The sequence below is a fragment of the Paralichthys olivaceus genome, chromosome 1 (assembly GCF_024713975.1).
Source record: "Paralichthys olivaceus isolate ysfri-2021 chromosome 1, ASM2471397v2, whole genome shotgun sequence".
In the NCBI taxonomy this organism is placed as follows: Eukaryota; Metazoa; Chordata; class Actinopteri; order Pleuronectiformes; family Paralichthyidae; genus Paralichthys; species Paralichthys olivaceus.
In genome coordinates, this window is record NC_091093.1 from 30,769,212 (window position 1) to 30,796,372 (window position 27,161).

General features: G+C 40.5%; 2 protein-coding genes and 1 pseudogene across 5 annotated transcripts; all 3 read left to right on the plus strand.

The window, feature by feature from the left end:
• Positions 1–774: 774 nt before the first annotated feature.
• Positions 775–8,689, plus strand: LOC138410606 (up-regulator of cell proliferation-like). Its single transcript, XM_069527419.1, has 3 exons — positions 775–930; positions 1,604–1,678; positions 2,800–8,689. Exons 2-3 carry the CDS (start codon positions 1,642–1,644, stop codon positions 7,491–7,493), a joined length of 4,731 nt encoding a protein of 1,576 aa, XP_069383520.1. The 5' UTR covers positions 775–930; positions 1,604–1,641; the 3' UTR covers positions 7,494–8,689.
• Positions 8,690–9,771: 1,082 nt separating this feature from the next.
• LOC109645110 (up-regulator of cell proliferation-like) lies at positions 9,772–17,456 on the plus strand (annotated as a pseudogene).
• Positions 17,457–20,469: 3,013 nt separating this feature from the next.
• Positions 20,470–26,713, plus strand: LOC109645111 (ras association domain-containing protein 7-like). Of its 4 annotated transcripts, XR_002203847.2 has the most exons (7): positions 20,470–20,603; positions 24,316–24,440; positions 24,799–25,416; positions 25,601–25,869; positions 26,041–26,208; positions 26,292–26,348; positions 26,608–26,626. XR_002203847.2 is itself a non-coding variant. In XM_020110621.2 (6 exons), exons 2-5 carry the CDS (start codon positions 24,338–24,340, stop codon positions 26,191–26,193), a joined length of 1,143 nt encoding a protein of 380 aa, XP_019966180.1. In that variant the 5' UTR covers positions 20,470–20,603; positions 24,316–24,337; the 3' UTR covers positions 26,194–26,208; positions 26,608–26,713. The 4 variants fall into 4 exon arrangements, 3 of the variants coding, with proteins under 3 accessions (XP_019966180.1, XP_069383663.1, XP_069383679.1); XM_020110621.2 differs by lacking the exon at positions 26,292–26,348 and having other exon boundaries at positions 26,608–26,713; XM_069527562.1 differs by lacking the exon at positions 26,608–26,626 and having other exon boundaries at positions 26,292–26,582.
• Positions 26,714–27,161: the final 448 nt, after the last annotated feature.

Genomic DNA, 27,161 nt, shown 5'->3' on the forward strand with positions numbered 1-27,161 from the left:
GCAATGAACTGTCGCTTCAGACAAACACATACGTAAGCACAAGGAACTCAATCAAACTCAAAAGACAGCTGAACTTTAAAAAGTTGTCAGGACCTAGATCAGGGTTTTCAGTATCCTGCACTCAGTGATCTATGCCAGACTTGATGATATGATACAAAAAATAAAAGGAAGCTCAAAGGAAGATAGAGGGAAGAGTAGTAAAGTTAGTGCAGCTCCACCCAGAGGTATTTGTAGTCGATGCTCGGACGGAAAACTAATGACATTCTAATCCACCAATGGCAGTGCTAGTACCCTATTATTGGTTGATTGAATCTAGTGATGGTCAGATCACGTCTCCCTTTAAGTCAAAACATTAGACATTTCTTGAGATCTAACATCTTTCACCAATGGTCCAGCATTATGGGCCAACAACAGACAATCTTTGTAAAGGCAAAGTTTGATCCATTCTTGACCTGTGAACTTCATCTCAGAAATTCCTTGTTTCCTCCAACCATAAAAGAATAAATTTATTGATTTATTGAGTAAACTTTTTTTTTCCATTTTCCCCCCCAAGTGAGATAAGGTGATGCATTTGCCAGATAGGAAAGAACAAAGTTAATCATTAGCCTGTTGTTCCAGTGCATCAAATGCTTTTGGTTTTGCTTGTCTAGTATAAATAACAGCGCTTACACGAGCAGCCGCACACTCTCCCCGAACACAGCGTCAGGTAGGTTTTAGTTTACATGCTGCAAACATTTTTTACCCTTGTTCTTAGTTTTCCAATCAGTGACAGAATATTGATACTTAATTTATTGAATTTATTGATCCGATTTGAATGTCTGATAAATTATGTGTATTTTTCCTCCAGGTTCTGAGGCACGAGGGACTCAAGGAAGACAAGGAAAAGTCAGACCATGTCCGCAATGAACACAGGAGGAGGAGCTCTTGCAGGTACATTCCTTTGGAATACTTTCATGCATGCAACTATCTATGATTAGAGGACTTTAAAAATGATCTGGGCTTTTAGAATCAAATGGAGCTCAACAAATAATTAAATAAATTCATAAGCAGAGGAAAAGATAAAGACAAAATTCCCTCATTGCTACAGTGATCAGGAATTAAATTCCATTGCTCGCTGTGCTTTCCAACAAATGCAAAACAGGAACAGCAACTTATTGTTGGAGAAACTTACAATGCTTCAATCGATTACATCCATACCCAAGATATTTTGGCAGAATTTTGCACAAGGGGAGGAAGTGGAGACACGTTATAAGTTTTCATACAGTCTATTATTAGATTAAGAAACAGCAAAAACCCCAATAACAGTATAGTTCAATGAAAATATCTTTTTAGTTTTGTGAACTTAATTTGGTGGTTGAGACAAGCAATAGGTTCAAATGAAGACAATCTGGGTTAGTGCTGCAAGTCAGACAATTAAGCTTTTGAATTGGACAAAGTGATTTATGATTTCACAGTTAACCAAAATCAATTCAATTCTAAAACATCTTGGCCACAAACTTATCCAAAGATATACTGTGTTTGAGTCTGTGAAATTAACGATATTTGGCTTTGTGGAAATAATTATTCTGCCAAACTTGCGAGTTAATAGATATTTTTACTCCAGATTTTGATGCACAGAAGAATTAAGGGAAGAGTTCAACCATGTCTACAAGAAACACAGAAAGTGAAGAGCTTTCAGGTAACTCATTCAACTTTTATTTGTGAATGGACACAGAGAGCTTGCAAAGCAATATGTTGAGAGCTGTGTGCTTGTTGCGTGAATGTGCACAAAGTAGTATCTAACAAATCTATACTGAATTCTGCCCTCCTGTCAAGGATGTTAAAAACTTGGGTTAATTCTATCAAGTAAATGATGTGCAGGGTGTTGGACCAGAGTATCAGGTCTGGTCTAAAGGTGGTAGGGACAATATATGATGGGACTGATGAGAAAGTCTCTGGCTTGATTTATCTGACCTCTCCTGGTCAGTGGAGGAGAATGTCTCTGTCCCTGTTATCCCTCACAGACAAAAGTTGTCCTTGGTATTAGCTGGAGTTGGGCATAGTGGGCAGGATGGATCTTCAGCCACTGCTGGAGGTTTTGTGTGAGGTAGGGACGTTATAGGTTGCTTCCTTTCCCCAGAGATCCTTCCAGCTGATCTGTCTTTTCTCTGTGTTCTCCCATTTCATCCACTGCCCCTGTCTTGCCTGAGTGGCAGCCCTCGTATTTTCAATTTTATTTGTATAGCGCCAAATCATAATGTACATTATCTCAAGGCACTTTACATAGAAGGTCAAGACATGGACATCTTGCTGCCTTTTCCTGACACCAGATTTCCAGGACTACCAATTTTCCCTACTCTAAAGGAGTTGCCTTTGTTCCACAGGGGTCTACTCTGACCTCGGCCTGAGCCTCCTCTCACCTGTTGAACGTGGCCCACACTGTCAGCACACTAGAGTACTGCTTTGACTGTTGAGTTGCTTCTTTTGATGACCATTTCCATCCTGTTGTCAGTGATGGTCCAACAGCCTGTATAGATTTGTCTCTGGACTCTGAGAGGGTCATCTCCAGCCTTGGTGCAATTAAACTACATTACAAGGTCTGAGATAGGCAGCTCGAGGATGACCTCCTAAATGTAACAATGAATAGTTTATGTTTCCTGTCAATAAAGTCTTTACTCCCTAATGTTATTCACAAGAAAGATTTACAGTATGTAACACTGCAAAATCACACACACCCAAACAATCAAACTTACATATACAACCCAATAGGTGGTGCCAGTTGTTAATATATAAAATGGATGTTCTCTTTCTCTTTTACAGCCCTGTTAAACTTTCTCATCAAACTTGGACTGAAGGAATTTTATCCCAACAAGCTCAATCTACGGTCTCTCTTTGAGGTCAACAAAAACAGCATTGATGAAAAAGCAGTTTTATCAGTGGAGGAAATACCATGGTGTTTTCTCAGGAAACTTTTCAAAATAAATGCTCAATGCAGGAGCTCTGTCCAATCATCAATCAGGCCAGAGGAAAACATTGAGGAAATTGATGATCTCTTTGATAAAGAGCTTTACACGGCTGATGACTCTACAGATGATAAAGTTAACCCCCTCGACCTCATAGTCGCTCTGTTCCTTTGTGCTGACAGCTTCTTGCAGCAGGAAATGGCCCTCAAGATGTCAATGTGCCAGTTTTCTCTTCCACTGCTGTTGCCCCGCGGCCATAAGAGTCAGTGTACCCTGATGCTGTGGGCTCTGAGAGATATCGTCAAAGAGTGGTGTCCACATGATATGTCTCAATCAAGAGGGTTTGTTGAAGACAACATTATCCAAGCAAATATACCATTCTACTCCTTTGTGAGGCTGAAGAACAGTAGTTTATCCAAGTCCCAGTTTTTGAATCATGTCCTCAGCAGTGGGCAACAGAACTGCAACATCTTCATACACAGAGATGTGGAAGGGGGGGCAGTCAAAAGAGAAATTGCAAATGGGCTTGTTGAGGTTTGTTGGTACCTTCCCTCTGGTGGAGAAAATCTTGACATTTTTCCTGAGCCTATTGCCTTCGCAAATTTGCGAGGGGACATTCATGATTCACTCACACAATTCAACTTTCTCATTCAAGTATCAACAGCTACCTTTGTGTTCCTGGACAGTGTTGAAGAAAATGAGCACAAGATTCTATCGTCTCTTCAAGATGTGAAATCCAAACTCTTCTTAGTTCTCAATCGAAAGGGAGGGAATGCCAGTGAGGAAATGATGTCTGTGAAGAGATTGGTGGATGAATTAGGTTTACCAAAGAACAGAGTGAAGGTGAAAGAACAGAGGCAAAATGTGGCAGAGTTCTCCAGAAATCTTTGTGAGGTCATCAAGACTCTACAGATGAAATACACCATAAGCATTGAAAATATGGTTGGTAAAGCTCTTGATCTTGGCCTGTCTGTGGACGAGAGCAAAACTGAAGCACAAAGAAAAGCTGCTGAGGAGATCATGGACGGCATTGGAGTGCGAAGTATTCCACACTATAAAAAACAACATCTTATTTTGCAAGGAGAAAACTGGAAAAGGTTGTCAAAGTTAGAAAAGGAAGAATGTAGACTGAAGAAATCTGGTGATTCTGGCCTTGAAGACTATAAATGTAAACTACAGGAAGAAAAACTACAAATCAGAAGGGAGCAACAAAACTACAATGCGTCCAAAGGAATGAAGAGTTTTATCAAGTGCTTATCTACAAGTGACAAAGAAAAAAGAGATGTTTTCCTTAAATGGATGAAACTGAAGTTTAATACACATTCACGAGGCAAACTCTCTGTTTTACGCAACAAATTCAAAGAGCAATGCAAGAAGAAAGACGTCAAACTCATAGCAGAGTTAGACCAAGCTTTGATGGATAGCTCTTTGGGAACAGAGCATTACATGAGAGAGATGGGACTGATCTATGAGTTCTCAACTAACAGCTCAACAACAGCTGATGAAATATCCCACCTCCCAGGTTTGGCAGCTGAAATGCTGTTGGATGGATATCCTTTAGAGCTTTTGGACGGAGATGCTTCCAATGTCCCAGAGAGATGGGTGACAGATGTGCTGATGGAGCTTCACAAGAAGGTTGGGCAGAGGAGCAGACTGTTGGTACTGACTGTGTTGGGTGTTCAGAGCACCGGTAAGTCAACGCTCCTCAACACCATGTTTGGTGTGCAGTTTCCTGTCAGCAGCGGCAGATGCACAAGAGGAGCTTTCATTCTCTTCCTCAAAGTTGGAGAGGATTTGAAAAGTGAGTTAAACTGTGATTTTATTGTCCTTATTGACACAGAGGGTCTTAAGTCTCCTGATCTGGCACAACTGGAGGACAGTTATGAGCATGACAACCAGCTAGCAACCTTTGTCATTGGCTTGAGTGATGCCACCATTATCAACATCGCAATGGAAAACGCAGCAGAAATGAAAGATGTCCTACAAATTGCAGTGCATGCATTCTTGAGAATGAAAGAAATTGGAAAAAAGCCAGTTTGTCATTTTGTTCACCAGAATGTTTCATCAGTTTCAGCTCATGCCAAGACCATGACAGAAAGAAAACATCTCTTGGACCAACTCAATGAAATGACTCAAATCGCAGCTGAAATGGAAAAAAAACCTTCTATCAAGGAATTCACAGACGTGCTGGACTATGACATGGACAAGAACAACTGGAACATCCCAGGACTCTGGCATGGAACACCACCAATGGCACCAGTGAACACAGGTTACAGTGAAGCTGTAGCACATTTCAAGAAAAATCTTTTGCAAACAGTGAAGAGGGACCCATGCAATGAAGTGTCACAGATCCCAGAGTTTCTGGAATGGATGAGAAATCTCTGGAAGGCGGTGAAATATGAGAACTTCATCTTTAGTTTCAGAAACACTCTTGTGGCTCATGCCTATGACAACCTGTGCAAAGAGTTCAACCAATGGGAATGGGAGTTCAGAAGAGAGATTCTGACCTGGCAAACACAAGCAGAGGTAGAAATCTTGAATGCTGACAATGAATCTGAGGGAGAAACTTGGAACAGATTAGTTGGAAGAAAGAAATCTGAGGTGTCACAGAAAATAAAAGACCAAGAGACAATAATGAGGGAAAAACTTTACGACTACTACAAAATGACAGGCAAACGAGTTAATCTGATAGAGAAATACAAAGTGGACTTTTTGAACAGTGTCAAAGCCCTTGCAGATGAAATCAAACATTCTGTGTGGGCAAAACTGGACTGTGTCCTTGAACGAAAAATAAGTTCAAAAAAGGCTCAGGACATTCAGAGAAAATACAGAGGTGTGATTGAACAGAAGGTCATGAAGCTTCTGGGTGACTACAAAGAGTCAACTCCACCGACTGAGGAAGAACTGACACAAGAGTTTGAAAAGATGTGGGCTGAAGCCACTGTAAACGTGTCCGGCCCGAAAGAGCAAGATATTGCAGCATGCGTCCTGAAGCAGTTGAGAAAAAACCTCTTTAATCGAAATGTCAATGAGGAGTTGCAGAACATAAGAGACCTAAAGGAAATTGGGACAGGTCCATTTAAAACTAAGCATGAGCATGTAGACTCTGTGGTGCAGAAGTTCCCACCTCTGTGTGGAGGACCTTTGCAGAGCTTTGCGGACAGTATCATTGAATCTTGTACAAGGTTTGTACTTGATAAAGTAAAGACAAATGCAGATTACGAGGACTCTTTCACAAAAGATCTTCTAGAAAAAATTGATAAATCCCTTAAACAAGGTTTCATCCATCACAAAACAAACATACATTTTGAGATTGACTTGAAACTTCACATTTGTGGCATTGCTTCAAGGGAATTTGTCAAAATGCACAGAAGATTCTTGTCGGATAATAATCCTCACACTCAGCTGGAAAAGTACAAGACTCAGTACCGGTCAGATTTTCTCGATTTATACAAAAACCAAGATCACTGCCAACGCAAAGCAAATCATTTTGTCCAGTCGTGTATCAAACCTGCTGTGGAACAGTTCATCTGTAGATCTCTGGGAGTTGACATTGTGGATGACATTTTGACGAGTTCCCATTCAACAGAGTATAGTTCTCGCACAATCTTCCAGTACAACATTCAGAAAGAGTTGCTGCTAAATGAAGACTTCAAGAGTTTTTTCAGCTACACTGCTAACTATGAAATATATGTTAAAGATTGGATATTTCAACACATCCTGCAAAAGATGTCAGCGGACAAGACTTTGTGCAAACTGAAGAACAATAATCTACAAGTCATTGACAAAAAAATATCAGAAGCGATAGACCGGGCAGCAAAAGAAGAAGATGGAGGTCTGCTGCCAGACAACAAGGAAAGCATCACGAAGCTAATCAGCAACATGCGCAAATATTTAATCAAAGACATCTTAGTTTCAGTGGAGGCTGAAAAAGCCACCTTGTTTCAAATCCAAAGCTCATGTCATTCATTCATCAGCTGCCTCAAGATCTCAATGAAGGACTTGAAGGATCAACTTGAAGAGGAGTTCTCAAACTCTGACGACATCACTGAGACGCTGAACAAGCTTCCTATCAAACCACAGGATGAGCTTTTCAAGCGAGTGTTTGGTTGTGGACAACAGTGTCCATTTTGTTATGCTCCCTGTGAGGCGGGTGGCACAGAACACAAGCAGCATCATGCAGCTATTCATCGGCCACAAGGCCTTGGCAGAGTCATTTGGGAGTCAAGTAGGAGGCTGGTTAACTCACTGTGTACAACTGACGTACACAGTGATCGTGTATTCAGAAGCTTGGACACCAAAGGGGAGTGGCGTCCTTACAAGGACTACACTGACTACTATCCAGACTGGATCATTCCTCCAGACCCCACCATAGAATCATCTGACTACTGGAAGTATGTCCTGGTACGATACAATGACAGATTTGCTGAAGAATACAAAGTCAAACCAGCTGAAGTTCCAGAGGCCTGGAAGAGACTCACAAAGGAACAAGCTCTGAAGGGTTTGACAGATGCCTTCAACATGAAGAACATGTACGACACAAAACTTTGACAAGTATTTCTAAACAAATAATTTATAGAAGCATGAATGTTTCTTTCAGAAATGTAAACCCTGGAAGAAAACAAAAGAGCAGAGGGATGAATTCTGTTTAAAAAAGACTTTGTACACCAAATCTGGTTTTTAAATTTGTTGCGTTGGTGTTTAAATTACATATGACTTGTTTTCTTGTTGTCAATGTGTGGTCTCAGTGCAGGTGTCCAACGTCCTGAGACAGACTTAAAACCCATCAATAATTTTGCAGCTCCTCGATCAGAAGATGAAATTCACCTTGTTCCTGATGGTTACTCAGGATTGGACGGACCCAATTTCTTCTTTCATTTTTTCAAGAAGTGAGATGACAACAAAGTTGTCCTCACTGCTCAACTCTATTTTTGTTTGACTGTGATTTTTTGGAATTGATAGAATGATGAAACACATCAGACTCAGGGTGCACGGCTTGATTTTTATTTGATCACAGATTTTTTTCTCAAGCACCAAAAAATAGAAACTTGGTGTACAAAGACCTTTACTAAGAAAACTAGAGGTCTTCAGTGTTTTACCTTTAAATGTTAGTTGTTTTAACTGTTGTCTTCTTTAGTCCAGAGATGATGAACACTGGAAATGATTATGTTCGACTTAAAATCACATTAACATCAGAAAACGTTGTTGTTTTTTTTGCCATGTTTTTCATGTTGTGAAGATTGTGGATGTTCCTTTTATTGCAAGACTTTTACCTTCACAGTCGATTGTGTAATGCTTACTTGTAAAACCAAGTTTTAAACGTTTCAGTGAGTCATATTGTAAATGTATTAAATGTTATAAATATTTACTCTAAATAACTTTTGTTGATGACTTGGTTGTTTCATACACAGATGTGATGAGATGTTTCAAACATGATCAGAGCGATGCACACAAATGAGGATCAAGTGCAAAGACTGTTTTTATATTTCACCTTTATTTCCACATTGTACTTTTAAAATATGAACATTTTGAAATTAAAAGTAATGAATAAGTGCTAGAGTAAATGAGACTAAAGAAATCAGAATTACCTGAAAATGTATGTTAATGCAATTACTTTATGTGTCATACATCCTTTCATATGTTGAGTAATTTGTGACTTTTATGCTTTTACACAGTTAGTGTAGTAAGTAAGTAACATCTAGAAATACTAGGGGGTGGTCAAGTATTAATAAAAGCCACAAAATGCACCTTGGACTCATGGATAATGATTTGAAAGCAGCAAGGAGCCTGGGCCTCCATGTTTCATTATTGTATAGTTACTGGTGGTGGCAATGATGATGATATATAAACTCAGGCCATGAAGAAATGTTATTCAGTAAATATATTTTAAAAAATCATCCTTAAAGTGACTATTGTCAATGTTTTTACAGGCATGTACCAAAACAGGCTAACCTACAAGACAGCAAACGATCCCTGTGAGCTTGAGGAAGTGATGAATAAATATGTCACCGATTAACAGACTACGAGAAAAGAGGTTGGCAGTGATCCTCGTTTACACCGGCTGGAGGACATTCTTTTTAGCAGAACCAACATGGGAACTTATAGTTTACATTTGCAGATACGTATACTTATGGTTGAATCAGGGCAATGAACTGTCGCTTCAGACAAACACATACGTAAGCACAAGGAACTCAATCAAACTCAAAAGACAGCTGAACTTTAAAAAGTTGTCAGGACCTAGATCAGGGTTTTCAGTATCCTGCACTCAGTGATCTATGCCAGACTTGATGATATGATACAAAAAATAAAAGGAAGCTCAAAGGAAGATAGAGGGAAGAGTAGTAAAGTTAGTGCAGCTCCACCCAGAGGTATTTGTAGTCGATGCTTGGACGGAAAACTAATGACATTCTAATCCACCAATGGCAGTGCTAGTACCCTATTATTGGTTGATTGAATCTAGTGATGGTCAGATCACGTCTCCCTTTAAGTCAAAACATTAGACATTTCTTGAGATCTAACATCTTTCACCAATGGTCCAGCATTATGGGCTAACAACAGACAATCTTTGTAAAGGCAAAGTTTGATCCATTCTTGACCTGTGAACTTCATCTCAGAAATTCCTTGTTTCCTCCAACCATAAAAGAATAAATTTATTGATTTATTGAGTAAATTTTTTTTTCCATTTCCCCCCCCAAGTGAGATAAGGTGATGCATTTGCCAGATAGGAAAGAACAAAGTTAATCATTAGCCTTTTGTTCCAGTGCATCAAATACTTTTGGTTTTGCTTGTCTAGTATAAATAACAGTGCTGACACGAGCAGCCGCACACTCTCCCCGAACACAGCGTCAGGTAGGTTTTAGTTTACATGCTGCAAACATTTTTTACCCTTATTCTTAGTTTTCCAATCAGTGACAGACTATTGATACTTAATTTATTGAATTCATTGATCCGATTTGAATGTCTGATAAATTATGTGTATTTTTCATCCAGGTTCTGAGACACAAGGGACTCAAGGAAGACAAGGAAAAGTCAGACCATGTCCGCAATGAACACAGGAGGAGGAGCTCTTGCAGGTACATTCCTTTGGAATACTTTCATGCATGCAACTATCTATGATTAGAGGACTTTAAAAATGATCTGGGCCTTTAGAATCAAATGGAGCTCAACAAATAATTAAATAAATTCATAAGCAGAGGAAAAGATAAAGACAAAATTCCCTCATTGCTACAGTGATCAGGAATTAAATTACATTGCTCGCTGTGCTTTCCAACAAATGTAAAACAGGAACAGCAACTTATTGTTGGAGAAACTTACAATACTTCAATCGATTACATCCGTACCCAAGATATTTTGGCAGAATTTTGCACAATGGGAGGAAGTGGAGACACGTTGTATGTTTTCATACAGTCTATTATTAGATTAAGAAACAGCAAAAACCCCAATAACAGTATAGTTCAATGAAAATATCTTTTTAATTTTTTGTGAACTTAATTTGGTGGTTGAGACAAGCAACAGGTTCAAATGAAGACAATCTGGGTTAGTGCTGCAAGTCAGACAATTAAGCTTTTGAATTGGACAAAGTGATTTATGATTTCACAGTTAACCAAAATCAATTCAATTCTAAAACATCTTGGCCACAAGCTTATCCAAAGATATACTGTGTTTGAGTCTGTGAAATTAACTATATTTGGCTTTGTGGAAATAACAATTATTCTGTCAAACTTGCGAGTTAATACATATTTTTACTCCAGATTTTGATGCACAGAAGAATTAAGGGAAGAGTTCAACCATGTCTACAAGAAACACAGAAAGTGAAGAGCTTTCAGGTAACTCATTCAACTTATATTTGTGTATGGACACAGAGAGCTTGCAAAGCAATATGTTGAGAGCTGTGTGCTTGTTGCGTGAATGTGCACAAAGTAGTATCTAACAAATCTATACTGAATTCTGCCCTCCTGTCAAGGATGTTAAAAACTTGGGTTCATTCTATCAAGTAAATTATGTGCAGGGTGTTGGACCAGAGTATCAGGTCTGGTCTAAAGGTGGTAGGGACAATATATGATGGGACTGATGAGAACGTCTCTGGCTTGCTTTATCTGACCCCTCCTGGTCAGTGGAGGAGAATGTCTCTGTCCCTGTTATCCCTCACAGACAAAAGTTGTCCTTGGTATTAGCTGGAGTTGGGCATAGTGGGCAGGATGGATCTTCAGCCACTGCTGGAGGTTTTGGGTGAGGGAAGGACGTTATAGGTTGCTTCCTTTCCCCAGAGATCCTTCCAGCTGATCTGTCTTTTCTCTGTGTTCTCCCATTTCATCCACTGCCCCTGTCTTGCCTGAGTGGCAGCCTTCGCATTTTCAATTTTATTTGTATAGCGCCAAATCATAATGTACATTATCTCAAGGCACTTTACATAGAAGGTCAAGACATGGACATCTTGCTGCCTTTTCCTGACACCAGATTTCCAGGACTACCAATGTTCCCTACTCTAAAGGAGTTGCCTTTGTTCCACAGGGGTCTACTCTGACCTCGGCCTGAGTCTCCTCTCACCTGTTGAACGTGGCCCACACTGTCAGCACACTAGAGTACTGCTTTGACTGTTGAGTTGCTTCTTTTGATGACCATTTCCGTCCTGTTGTCAGTGATGGTCCAACAGCCTGTATAGATTTGTCTCTGGACTCTGAGAGGGTCATCTCCAGCCTTGGTGCCTGAGATAGGCAGCTCGAGGATGACCTCCTAAATGTAATAATGAATAGTTTATGTTTCCTGTCAATAAAGTCTTTACCCCCTAATGTTATTCACAAGAAAGATTTACAGTATGTAACAGTGCAAAATCACACACACCCAAACAATCAAACTTACATATACAACCCAATAGGTGGTGCCAGTTGTTAATATATAAAATTGATGTTCTCTTTCTCTTTTACAGCCCTGTTAAACTTTCTCATCAAACTTGGACTGAAGGAATTTTATCCCAACAAGCTCAATCTACGGTCTCTCTTTGAGGTCAACAAAAACAGCATTGATGAAAAAGCAGTTTTATCAGTGGAGGAAATACCATGGTGTTTTCTCAGGAAACTTTTCAAAATAAATGCTGAATGCAGGAGCTCTGTCCAATCATCAATCAGGCCAGAGGAAAACATTGAGGAAATTGATGATCTCTTTGATGAAGACCTTTACACGGCTGATGACTCTACAGATGATAAAGTTAACCCCCTCGACCTCATTGTCGCTCTGTTCCTTTGCGCTGACAGCTTCTTGCAGCAGGAAATGGCCCTCAAGATGTCAATGTGCCAGTTTTCTCTTCCACTGCTGTTGCCCCGCGGCCATAAGAGTCAGTGTACCCTGATGCTGTGGGCTCTGAGAGATATCGTCAAAGAGTGGTGTCCACATGATATGTCTCAATCAAGAGGGTTTGTTGAAGACAACATTATCCAAGCAAATATACCATTCTACTCCTTTGTGAGGCTGAAGAACAGTAGTTTATCCAAGTCCCAGTTTTTGAATCATGTCCTCAGCAGTGGGCAACAGAACTGCAACATCTTCATACACAGAGATGTGGAAGGGGGGGCAGTCAAAAGAGAAATTGCAAATGGGCTTGTTGAGGTTTGTTGGTACCTTCCCTCTGGTGGAGAAAATCTTGACATTTTTCCTGAGCCTATTGCCTTTGCAAATTTGCGAGGGGACATTCATGATTCACTCACACAATTCAACTTTCTCTTTCAAGTATCAAAAGCTACCTTTGTGTTCTTGGACAGTGTTGAAGAAAATGAGCACAAGATTCTATCGTCTCTTCAAGATGTGAAATCCAAACTCTTCTTAGTTCTCAATCGAAAGGGAGGGAATGCCAGAGAGGAAATGATGTCTGTGAAGAGATTGGTGGATGAATTAGGTTTACCAAAGAACAGAGTGAAGGTGAAAGACCAGAGGCTAAATGTGGCAGAGTTATCCAGAAATCTTTGTGAGGTCATCAAGACATCCCTGATAGATGTGAAAGACACCATAAGCATTGAAAATATGGTTGGTAAAGCTCTTGATCTTGGCCTGTCTGTGGACGAGAGCAAAACTGACGCACAAAGAAAAGCTGCTGAGGAGATCATGGACGGCATTGGAGTGCGAAGTATTCCACTCTATAAAAAACAACATCTTATTTTTCAAGGAGCAAACTGGAAAAGGTTGTCAAAGTTAGAAAAGGAAGAATGTAGACTGAAGAAATCTGGTGATTCTGGCCTTGAAGACTATAAATGTGAACTACAGGGAGAAAAACTACAAATCAGAAGGGAGCAACAAAACTACAATGCGTCCAAAGGAATGAAGAGTTTTATCAAGTGCTTATCTACAAGTGACAAAGAAAAAAGAGATGTTTTCCTTAAATGGATGAAACTGAGGTTTGATACACATTCACGAGGCAAACTCTCTGTTTTACGAAACAAATTCAAAGAGCAATGCAAGAAGAAAGACGTCAAACTCATAGCAGAGTTAGACCAAGCTTTGGTGGATAGCTCTTTAGGAACAGAGCATTACATGAGAGAGATGGGACTGATCTATGAGTTCTCAACTAACAGCTCAACAACAGCTGATGAAATATCCCACCTCCCAGGTTTGGCAGCTGAAATGCTGTTGGATGGATATCCTTTAGAGCTTTTGGACGGAGATGCTTCCAACGTCCCAGAGAGATGGGTGACAGATGTGCTGATGGAGCTTCACAAGAAGGTTGGGCAAAGGAGCAGACTGTTGGTACTGACTGTGTTGGGTGTTCAGAGCACCGGTAAGTCAACGCTCCTCAACACCATGTTTGGTGTGCAGTTTCCTGTCAGCAGCGGCAGATGCACAAGAGGAGCTTTCATTCTCTTCCTCAAAGTTGGAGAGGATTTGAAAAGTGAGTTAAACTGTGATTTTATTGTCCTCATTGACACAGAGGGTCTTAAGTCTCCTGATCTGGCACAACTGGAGGACAGTTATGAGCATGACAACCAGCTAGCAACTTTTGTCATTGGCTTGAGTGATGCCACCATTATCAACATCGCAATGGAAAACGCAGCAGAAATGAAAGATGTCCTGCAAATTGCAGTGCATGCATTCTTGAGAATGAAAGAAATTGGAAAAAAGCCAGTTTGTCATTTTGTTCACCAGAATGTTTCATCAGTTTCAGCTCATGCCAAGACCATGACAGAAAGAAAACATCTCTTGGACCAACTCAATGAAATGACTCAAATCGCAGCTGAAATGGAAAAAAAACCTTCTATCAAGGAATTCACAGACGTGCTGGACTATGACATGGACAAGAACAACTGGAACATCCCAGGACTCTGGCATGGAACACCACCAATGGCACCAGTGAACACAGGTTACAGTGAAGCTGTAGCACATTTCAAGAAAAATCTCTTACAAACAGTGAAGAGGGACCCATGCAATGAAGTGTCACAGATCCCAGAGTTTCTGGAATGGATGAGAAATCTCTGGAAGGCGGTGAAATATGAGAACTTCATCTTTAGTTTCAGAAACACTCTTGTGGCTCATGCCTATGACAACCTGTGCAAAGAGTTCAACCAATGGGAATGGGAGTTCAGAAGAGAGATTCTCACCTGGCAAACACAAGCAGAGGTAGAAATCTTGAACGCTGACAATGAATCTGAGGGAGAAACTTGGAACAGATTAGTTGGACGAAAGAAATCTGAGGTGTCACAGAAAATAAAAGACCAAGAGACAATAATGAGGAAAAAAATTCACGACTACTACAAAATGACAGGCAAACGAGTTAATCTGATAGAGAAATACAAAGTGGACTTTTTGAACAGTGTCAAAGCCCTTGCAGATGAAATCAAACATTCTGTGTGGGCAAAACTGGACTGTGTCCTTGAACGAAACATAATTTCAAAAAAGGCTCAGGACATTCAGAGAAAATACAGAGGTGTGATTGAACAGAAGGTCATGAAGCTTCTGGGTGACTGCAAAGAGTCAACTCCACTGACTGAGGAAGAACTGACACAAGAGTTTGAAAAGATGTGGGCTGAAGCCACTGTAAACGTGTCCGGCCCGAAAGAGCAAGATATTGCAGCATGCGTCCTGAGGCAGTTGAGAAAAAACCTCTCTAATCGAAATGACAATGAGAAGTTGCAGAACATAAGAGACCTAAAGGAAATTGGGACAGGTCCATTTGAAACTAAACATGAGCATATTATATATTCCGCTATTATGCAGAAGTTCCCACCTCTGTTTGGAGGACTTTTGCAGAGCTTTGCGGACAGTATCATTGACTCTTGTACAAGGTTTGTACTTGATAAAGTAAAGACAAATGGAGATTACGAGGACTCTTTCACAAAAGATCTTCTAGAAAAAATTGATAAATCCCTAAAACAAGGTCTCATCCATCACAAATCAAACATACAGTTTGAGATTGACTTGAAACTTCACATTTGTGGCATTGCTTCAAGGGAATTTGTCAAAATGCACAGAAGATTCTTGTCGGATAATAATCCTCACTCTCAGCTGGAAAAGTACAAGACTCAGTACCAGTCAGATTTTCTCGATTTATACAAAAACCAAGATCACTGCCAACGCAAAGCAAATCATTTTGTCCAGTCGTGTATCAAACCTGCTGTGGAACAGTTCATCTGTAGATCTCTGGGCGTTGACATTGTGGATGACGTTTTGACAAGTTCCCATTCAGCAGAGTATAGTTCTCGCACAATCTTCCAGTACAACATTCAGAAAGAGTTGCTGCTAAATGAAGACTTCAAGAGTTTTTTCAGCTACACTGCTAACTATGAAATATATGTTAAAGATTGGATATTTCAAAACATCCTGCAAAAGATGTCAGCGGACAAGACTTTGTGCAAACTGAAGAACAATAATCTACAAGTCATTGACAAAAAAATATCAGAAGCGATAGACCGGGCAGCAAAAGAAGAAGATGGAGGTCTGCTGCCAGACAACAAGGAAAGCATCACAAAGCTAATCAGCAACATGCGCAAATATTTGATCAAAGACATCTTAGTTTCAGTGGAGGCTGAAAAAGCCACCTTGTTTCAAATCCAAAGCTCATGTCATTCATTCATCAGCTGCCTCAAGATCTCAATGAAGGACTTGAAGGATCAACTTGAAGAGGAGTTCTCAAACTCTGACGACATCACTGAGACTCTGAACAAGCTTCCTATCAAACCACAGGATGAGCTTTTCAAGCGAGTGTTTGGTTGTGGACAACAGTGTCCATTTTGTTATGCTCCCTGTGAGGCGGGTGGCACAGAACACAAGCAGCATCATGCAGCTATTCATCGGCCACAAGGCCTTGGTGGAGTCAAGTGTTCGTCAAGTAGGAGGCTGGTTAACTCACTGTACAACTGACGTACACAGTGATCGTGTATTCAGAAGCTTGGACACCAAAGGGGAGTGGCGTCCTTACAAGGACTACACTGACTACTATCCAGACTGGATCATTCCTCCAGACCCCACCATAGAAGCATCTGACTACTGGAAGTATGTCCTGGTACGATACAATGACAGATTTGCTGAAGAATACAAAGTCAAACCGGCTGAAGTTCCAGAGGCCTGGAAGAGACTCACAAAGGAACAAGCTCTGAAGGGTTTGACAGATGCCTTCAACATGAAGTGATCAAAGTACAACTGAACACGTCAGGTAATTCAGGAATTAATCCAATTCAATCTGCAGTAATAGATATTTCAGCTTGGTTGAAATATTATCTTTAATTTTGCTATTTTTTGACAGACTCAGAAATGTCCAGAGATTTTCCAGACTTTGTATACAGATATTTATATCTATATAAATATTTATATATTTTGTTATTTGTTTTAATCTTGTGTATGTTTTTTGTCAAAGTGACTAAACCACCCTTGGTTCGGTGAAAATGAAGAAAGAACAAAAGGGTTAGTTTGGACCTCCATGCATTTTCTTTTCTTTACGACTCTTCTATGATTTATTTCTAGTTTTGTGTATTGTGTCAATAGACACTCGTCCTCCAGCATAACGACTTGTATGCATGAAAATGATGTTGACGATGACAATGATAAAAGCATGATGATAATGTAAAAAAGCAACAACTAAAAAAGGTCTTTATTTTTGTTCTTTTTGTTCCCGTGTGTGAATCTTTTATTTCACTTTATGTAATTCAGGGCAGGAAAACCATGTTTGCATGGTGATGTGATGATGATAATCATCTTGAGGTCAATGCTCATGTGTTAGTTATGAATATATATTATCTGTATGTATGTAATAACGATTATGAAAACGATGATGAGGTACAATATACTGAGATAATGTCCTCAGTATATATGTAGTAATATACCGCTATTTATATTGTTACTTTTAGTTTTTAAATTGTTTATATTTGCTAGAGCTAACATTGTTATTCACATATTGTTAAGGATTCATTTGATGATTAAAATGTATTATTACATTATTCACATACTCTGTTCACAATGACAAGTACAGTGTTAAGGACAATGATGATGATGATGATGATAATGATGATGAAGCCCATAAAGCCAAAAATAAGCAACCTTTTCTGATCACATTTGTTTTCTTGAACCAGCTGAACACCCGTTTAACCCTAACACACACACACATACACTCACCGGCCACTTTATGAGGCACACACTATTCAATTGCTTGTTAACACAAATAGCTAATCAGCCAATCACATTGCAGCAGCTCAATGCATTTAGGCATCTAGACGTGGTGAAGATGACTTGCTGAAGTTCCAACCGAGCATCAGAATGGGGAAGAAAGGGGATTTAAGTAACTTTGAACGTGTCGTGGTTGTTGGTGCCAGAAGAGCTGGGCTGAGTTTTTCAAAAACTGCAGATCTACTGGGATTTTCACGCACAACCATCTCTAGGGCTTACAGTGAATGGTCCCGAAAAGAGTAAATATCCAGTGAGCTGCAGCTGTGTGGACGAAAATGTCTTGTTGATGTCAGGGGTCAGAGGAGAATGGGCAGAGTGGTTGGAGATGATAGAAAGGCAACAGTAACTCAAATGACCAATTGTTACAACCAAAGTCTGCAGAACACCATCTCTGAGCGCACAACACATGGACCCTTGGAGCAGATGGGCTACAGCAGCAGAGGACCACACCGGGTGCCACTCCTGTCAGCTAAGAACAACTGAGGTTACAGTTCACAGTCTCACCAGAACTAGACAACAAAAGATTGGAAAAACGTTGCCTGGTCCGATGAGGTGTAAACAATAATGAAAGCATGGATCCATCCATCCTCGTATCAACGGTTCAGGCTGATGGTGGTGGTGTAATGTGTGGGGGATATTTTCTTGGTTACACTTTGTGCCCCTCAGTACCAACTGAGCATTGTTTAAATGCCATGGCTTACCTGAGTATTGTTGCTGACCATGTCCATTCCTTTATGACCACAGTGTACCATCTTCTGATGGCTACTTCCAGCAGGAGAATGAACCATGTCACAAAGATCCTCTCAAACTGGTTTCTTGAACATGACAATGAGATCACTGTGCTCCAATGGCCTCCACAGTCACCAGATCTCAATCCAATAGAGAACCTTTGGGATGTGGAGGAGCGGGAGATTCGCTTCATGGATGTGCAGCCAACAAATCTGCAGCAACTGTGTGATGCTATCAGGTCAACACGGACCGAAATCTTTGAGGCATGTTTCCAACACCTTGTTGAATCTATGCTATGAAGAATTAAGGCAGTCCTGAAGGCAAAATGATCCAACCAGGTACTAGCAAGGTGTACCTAATAAGGTGGCCAGTGAGTGTATATGCCCACATAACTTACCTGGCGTTTGCACTTTACTCACACACTGTACAGCCACTCGTTTTTAAGATGGACATTTTACCTTTACATTGACAATAGATGATGAGAAGAAAGACGGTGGAGATGATTGTGGACTTCAGGAGGGGCAGACATCCCTCTCTGCCTCCCCTGCACATTGATGATTTACAGTGCACATATGTTCATATACACACAACAATACAGAACATCTGCAACTCACCTCAGGTGTCTCATGAGCTGGCAACACATTACTGTAATACAGAGTGGTATTTACCTATACCTCCAAGAGAGGGCGCCTTTGAGCCAATGATAGCACAAGGCAAATGGAATAACAAAAAAAAGTTTCCCTTGAAAGTTTTCCTTGATTTAATTTAACATTTTGAGAGTCGCATCGAAGCAGATTTTATATTTGATTTCCTTTGTGTATTTTCTAAGTAGCCTCTCTGATGGACAAATGTAGAACGTGATGTTGATAACGTTAACCGTGACATCAGGTGACGGACAGCAGGTGGATGTGTAAAGCTGCTCTGAAACAGCTTAAGTTTGTGGATTTAACTCTTTAAAGACTGGTGTAAAATGTTGTTGCTAAAATCACAAATGTTGTGCTGCTGCTTTGCATTTCATATGAAGTCATTATATAAACTTTCTCTCAACTCACCCAACTCTGACTGACTGACGGTGGAACAATAACTCAAAAGTTTGACTTAACGTTTCATAGTGAAACATCACAGTGAAAGTCAGAGGTTGATAAGAGACAAGACAGTTTCCACAATAAGCAAACACAGGAAGTGGGGGGTGTATCTGCCTCAACCGGGTGGGTTGAGAGGAGAGTGACTTGTTGTATTTAAACAACTATGTGATCACTTATAGATGCAATAAACCAGTATAATAATAATCACGTCTGTCAAGGGGCTTATGTATAAGTTGCTGTTTGTCTGTCACCAAGGGACATGGGCCAGGACAGAACCTCATTAACGTCTGTAGTGGATTCGATGGAGGGGAAGGAGCCGGGATTTTTTCACTTTCTTTAACATTGTGAGATATGACTCATTTTTTCATGCTCAGTGTCCATTCTAGCCCTGTGTCAGTAATGTGTTCTCCTGTTATTAAATGATATTATATCATATATTAAAAGTGTTTGTGTGTAATGTTTTTTAAATTATTTTATTATATACTACAGGTGTGTGTTTGTAATGTTGTGTTCTCTTGTCCTGTATTAATTTCTCGTCATTATTGAGTCATCCTCAAACGCTTCTACAAACTTTGTGCTTTTTATAAACAGTTTATGGTTCAGAGTGAAGTTAGAAGATTTTGTGTTAATCCTACCTGGTTTTTCTCCACTGAAGTTTTTATAGTCAGTTTTTCATCAAATGAAATAGATTTTTCTTCATTACTGTTCACCTGAGTTTTTTAATTGACATCTATGAGTGTGTGTAATGTGGTGCAGCTTCATAGAGCTTTACAGACTGTTGGGCTTAGGTGTTGCGCTTCAGTTTCAATGTGAGGTGAAAACTTTGTATTTCCGGTTTGGGGCGAATGTCATGAGGGGAAGCAAAAAACAAAGATGAAAGAAATACAGGAAATAAAAAGATGATTTCAAGATGATTGATTCAGTAAGAAAGTTAAAAGAGGAGGAACAACAACTTCCTCTACGGACGATGACAGCACACGACTCAAAAATCCTACTGAGATTAAATTGAATTACCTCCCACAACTGAGCTGCATCACTTTCCAGGCAGTGCATCCAGAAGAGCTGCATTCCTCAGCTCCGCTCCTCCCCCTGGCTGGAGTGTGTCGGTAGGTGGAGTGTTCGGGTCACAGCCACCCTCCAGACTGAGCACACGACGCTAGGAAAGAAAAGGATCATCAATGAAACAGAGAGAATCTTGAATACACAGGTGAGTGTGTTCCAACTCCTCTTTAACTGCCCTGTTACACGTTTGGGAGTAACGGAGTTAAAACTGAAGGAAATGTTTTCACTGGTGATTTTTTGTTTCTCGGATAAACAACAGTAGATTTGTCTGTGGACATATTTCGTTTCATCAGTATTTTCATTTGTCGTCATTGATCAACAGTACCATGTTGCACATGATGTAACCTGAGCTTCTTCACGTCAATGGCAAAATACCTGAATGAGGTTAATAACATTTTGAGCAAGCAACCATTTAATTTATTAGACCCTCCGATTATATTGAAGTTGAGTCACAGTCTAAAGAAATTTAAGCTGTGACGGGAGTTCATTTCAGATGTTGGGGCTGAGAATAATTTGTTTTTAATGATTCTTAGAAATAAAAGTTTCTTGTGTCAAAAGAAAAATTTGAAAAAGGAAATTGTTTGAGATTTTTCATCTAAATTAAAAAGTTGTGATGTGGAGATAAATTACTTTTAAGGCAGGAATTTAAGGATCTTTGGCACCAGCTTCATTTTTGACTTGATTTTGATTCTGATTCTGATTTTCAAAGATTACCTTTTTTTTGTAATTAGCTTCTAGGGTTTTGAGGATGTGGGTTTTTTCTGAGTGACGTTGATACTGAACGTGGTTTTGAACAGTGGAGCTAGTAAACACACCGCAGAGGTATGTACGTTTCTGTGGGTGGAGTCAGTCCTGCAGGAATGTCGGCGTGTTCTGCGACATTCCTGCCTTCAGCAAATCTGTGTGTCTTCTCCTGCAAACACAACACACACACATTTCAAACTTCAAACCTGATCAGTGGGGACTCCTCTAACATCTGGTCCCGTCAGACATGGTCATCAGTTGTCAATCTTGTGTGTCATCTCCAGGTCACAATTCTGGCTGCTGGTGAACTTCACTCTGCACCGTAGACTTTTTATAAAAGGTTCTGCACACAAACAATAAGAAGTGACAGAATATTGTAAAAGAGGACGACTCACTAATGTCAAAGAATAATTCTGAAGTATCAACACAGGACAAGAGAACACAACCACTCACACATTATTCAGAGAATTAAAAGAAACTAAACAACAACTTTAAAAATTAGTCAAGTCAGCACTTCTTCACCCAAACCTTTTACAAGTCATTTTACAAACTAAAAAATAAATCAAGTTTCGAAAGAATCAATGAAAAATGTGGGTGTTTTCCTTTCATCCTTTTTTCATGTATCTGCACTTATGTAGAATTATATAATAATAATTTCCACTTCTGCCCCACAGCAATCATCAGAAAATGTTTGTACTCTCTACTTCACTACATGTTCACAAAGCATTCATGACAGATTCGCATTGTTTTACATTTTCAAAAGTAACAAGAGGGGGAGTGATCCAATAAGAGCGGACAGGTAACATTAGACCCCGCCTCCTGCAGCAGCAGCAGAAACACCTGAGATGGATTCAGGCCGAGACTCGGCCATGAATCAATAAAAGTGTTTTCAGTAGCTTCGTCTTTATTGATATGATAGAGTCTGTATTATCCTTGTATTAAACAGAATATACAGTAGCCACAGTAAATGGTGTAGTTGCATTAGGGAATAGGCTGCTCTAGGCTACTCTTATTGAGTACTTTTATTATTACAAAGTATCTTCTTAAGAAGGTACTTTCTTTTACTCAAGTAGACAAGTTAATATGGTACTTTTAGTTTCACTTGAGTACATTTTAGCATTTGTATTTGTACTTTTGCTAAAGTAAAATATATGAGTTCCCCTCTCCACCACCGATCTTTACACACTGTCCACACTGTCACAGTAATAATATATGATATACTACAGTTCCAGTGGCAACAGTCTGCTGCTGATCATTCTCTCAGGTTTTGTCAATCAAACAACTTCAGGTCAGTTTTCTGGGATTTCAAGTTTCAGCCGACTTCAGCTGATAAACACATGTACTTAGTTAATGATCAGAGTTTGGTTCACCGAAACTTGGAGTGTCAACAGTGAGAGTAAAGAATGTTTGCTGAAGTGTCAGGTGGTTTGAAAAACAGGCGACTGTCTCGTCGTCTCACACTTATCTTTTTGGTTGTGGACTGACTGTTGTGGACTGACACCATGAGAGAGTGATATTTCACACTCGTCTCCTCTCTCTGGTTTAAGTGTCAGGTTACTGCACAGTGAGAAATATTGATTTGTAATCAATCATCTAAAAGAAATACCACGGTTTCAAATGTTCTAATTTATATTACCTAACATTATAACAGTTATAGGCCTAAATACGACAAAGAGGACAATTAAATGTCTTTTTTATGAAATTAAACATGTAACCAATCGAATAAGAACGAGCTATAACTATTCTTGCATATTAGTTCAATGTGAAATCACCCTTTTTTAAGACATGAAACTGAAATTACAGAAGTATCCGCTACTCTGACTGAAAGAACCTCAGGCCGCTTCAATCCATGAGACCCAACATCTTCAAAAATCTATCTCTCAACTTTAAGGATTTCTCAAAAGCTATAACAATTATTATTTTCTCTGAATAAAACCTTTAAAGTGAACTTTATCAACAACAAGTCACACAGTGTAAGATTTAGGTGAAAGGATCTATTGTTAGACACTGAATATAAAATCTATGTGTTCACCAGTGTGTTTCATCTAAACTGTACAAATTGTTGTTTTCTTCACCCTTCATAGTTAAATACTTTATATTTAAATACTTCATATTCATAGTGGTAGAGGGTCCTCTCTACAGAGGCAGCCATGTTTTTCACAGTAGCCCAGACGGGGTGACTAAACACATTTTAGCTAACAGCTAACAGAGAAGTTATTAGCTCCCTAAACTCTCTAACAGTCAAAACACTGAACAAGTCTATCAAAACACTTTTTTACTAATGAGTCAGAAAACTTTCCAGACATTAGTCTAATTACCTGGTTTACTTTAGTAGCTGTTAGCTACGTTAGCACCAAACCAGCAGAGATTGTCACCGACGGCTAGCAGCAGGCTAACGGCTAACACAGTAGATTAGCTCCCTAAACTCCCTAAAACAATCAAAACACTAAAAAATAACTTTTTACTAATGAGTCAGAAAACTTTCCAGACATTAGTCTAATTACCTGGTTTACTTTAGTAGCTGTTAGCTACGTTAGCATCAAACCGGCAGAGATTGTCACCGACGGCTAGCAGCAGGCTAACGGCTAACACAGTAGATTAGCTCCCTAAACTCCCTAAAACAATCAAAACACTAGAAAATAACTTTTTACTAATGAGTCAGAAAACTTTCCAGACATTAGTCTAATTACCTGGTTTACTTTAGTAGCTGTTAGCTACGTTAGCACCAAACCGGCAGAGATTGTCACCGACGGCTAGCAGCAGGCTAACGGCTAACACAGTAGATTAGCTCCCTAAACTCCCTAAAACAATCAAAACACTAAAAAATAACTTTTTACCAATGAGTCAGAAAACTTTCCAGACATTAGTCTAATTACCTGGTTTACTTTAGTAGCTGTTAGCTACGTTAGCACCAAACCAGCAGAGATTGTCACTGACGGCTAGCAGCAGGCTAACAGCTAACACAGTAGATTAGCTCCCTAAACTCCCTAAAACAATCAAAACACTAAAAAATAACTTTTTACTAATGAGTCAGAAAACTTTCCAGACATTCGTCTAATTACCTGGTTTACTACGTACAGAGTAGTGACGTGTTCATGTATCGCCCCCTGCAGGTGGAGCCCGGTGCTGTGAGTGATGGAGCTGAAGGTGTGGGTGGAGGGCGTGGTCAGGGTGGTTTGCGGTTTATCACTCAGCACTTCCTGTCAGGAGGTTGTGATCACTCTCGCTCAAGCCATCGGTGAGTCTCAGTTTTCGTGATGCACACTGTCAGTTGTTGTCAGTGTTTCTCTGAATGTGGAGACGTGAAGAACTTGATTCCTGCTCCACAGAGGAGGAACACAGAACTTCCTGGATGCTATGAACCTGACTCTTTAGTGTAAAACTTATTGGCTTCACTTTCCTGACCCGGAGTTGGAGTCCATGTTTTGTCGGTGAACTCTACTGCAGCTTTTTGTGGAGAATTATGTGACGATATATGATTTTGTCAATACATTCATATCTTATTTATTATTTTACTTCTTTGAATTTGAAATTAAATGAATATATTTTGTGCTTCTGAATATGAATCGTTAACGAATGTTTTTTTTTTCTGTCAGGTCAGACGGGTCGTTTCATCCTCGTCTTAAAGTTACGTGAGAATGAGACACAGCTGGTTGCTGACGACTGTCCTCTGCAGCGTCTGGCCCATCTGGGGCAGCTGGCTGCAGAGGTCCAGTTCATTCTGCGGAGGACCGGCCCCTGTCTCAGCGGTGGTCAAGACACGCCAACCACAGAGAGACGCCTCCCCCTGCCCAGAACCTCAGAACCAGAGCCCCTGAGACGCAGGGAGCCAAAAAAGTCTCTCACTTTTAATCTGGGTCCGTCAACGTTTTCCAAGGAGACCAAACCAAACAGGACCATTTACAGAGCCTCCCCTGAACCACGGGCCTCCCCCGTCTCTCCCTCAGACGATCCCAGCGTGAACAAAGAGGATGTGTTTAGGCAGATTCTGCAGCAACAGAGAAGATTACAAGACCTGCAGGTTCAGCTTCAAGCTCTGGAGAGGGAGACTCAGGTGTGGGAGCAGGAGAGGCCGTCCACGGTTCCATGTCTGAGTCCGGACGCTGCACAGGAACTGGAGGAGCTGCAGTGGCGGCTGAGGCAGAATGAAGTAGAGCTGATGGACAGAGGACACTTGGATGAAGAGCTACAGACAGAGACAGACAGAGAACAAGGTACATGTCCAAATCTGTCCACACTGTCCATGTCCGTGTCTGTTTTTTACTTATTGCTTTATTGTTTTGTACCAAATGTCTTGATGAAATTGAATATGTGGACGAAAAAAATCCAGAATGACCAAATGAATCAACAAATCGGTGACATTTCTAAAACAAGAAATTTGAACACTGTGATCAACAGACATGCACAGACGTCTCCACCAGATACACTCCTCAGTGGATGATCACAGTCACAAGTTCAAGGAGCTCCAGGTTCGTTCTGCACATCTGGAACACGACCTTCAGCTCGCCGCCTACAGACAAAGCTCGCAGGAAGTCGCTCGGCAGCAGGAGGAGGCACTGAGGCCCCTGAAGGAGGAGCTCCACAACCGCCTGCAGCAAGCAGAGGAACTGGACGCAATGTGGTCAGGGACACAGAGGCAGCTCCACGCTGCAGAGAGACAGCTACAGGTAAAACACCTCCATCTTCTGAGGTTCACTTATTTCAGAGGTCATCAGCTGAGCGCTCGGTCCTTCTTTGACCTGTGATCGGAACCTGTGACCTGTTTTTAATGTTTTTGGTTCTAAGAAGACTCCACACACAGTCAGTACACGTTGGTAAAATGATTCTGCATCCTGTAGGACAGACGGCAGCTGGTTGAGGAGCTGAATAAGGAGCTGAGACAGTGTAACCTGCAGCAGTTCATCCAGCAGACCGGTGCTCCACAAGCTGAGCAGACGAACTCCCTGCCCGTCACCGAAGTTTACCTCAGCAGCGCCGGAGTTATGGAGTAACGGAACGCTGCCACTGTACGTCAGCAGGATGTTTACTATGCATCAGTGTTAGGACGTTGTTATAACTATAATCATTATTACTCTTATTATTATTTTAGTGTCGCTGCAGCATAAAGAGAAAACGTACTGGCAGTGAAACTCAGTTTGAAGCTCAGGTGAAAAACTTTTGATCTTCTCAACAACAATAAAACACATGATAGAAACTAAATTCAGAGTCCAAATAAAGAGACGACTCACCAGAGGTGAAGAGTCTGGCTCGCCACCTGGTGGCTGGCTGCAGTATAGGTCATAGATGTTTACATCTTTATTTTCAGTCGATGGTTTAATTTAACATAAAGCTCCAAAATATCCAGTTATGATGAAAACAAGAGAAAACAAATCATGACAATGTTCTTTTCTCTTTTTCTACTGCAGGACATGGTCCAGACCCTACAGTGTGTGTGTGAGTGTGTGTGTGTGTGTGAGTGTGAGTGTGTGTGTGTGTGTGTGTGAGTGTGAGTGTGTGTGAGTGTGAGTGTGTGTGTGTGTGTGTGAGTGTGTGTGAGTGTGTGTGTGTGTGAGAGTGTGTATGTGAGTGTGTGTGTGTGTGAGTGTGAGTGTGTGTGTGTGTGAGTGTGAGTGTGTGTGTGTGTGAGTGTGTGTGTGTGTGAGAGTGTGTATGTGAGTGTGTGTGTGTGTGAGTGTGAGTGTGTGTGAGTGTGAGTGTGTGTGTGTGTGAGTGTTTGTGAGTGTGTGTGTGTGTGAGAGTGTGTGTGTGAGTGTGTGTGTGTGAGTGTGTGTGTGTGTGAGTGTGTGTGTGTGTGTGTGTGAGTGTGAGTGTGTGTGTGTGTGAGTGTGTGTGAGTGTGTGTGTGTGTGAGAGTGTGTATGTGTGAGAGTGTGTATGTGAGTGTGTGTGTGTGTGAGTGTGAGTGTGTGTGAGTGTGAGTGTGTGTGTGTGTGAGTGTGTGTGAGTGTGTGTGTGTGTGA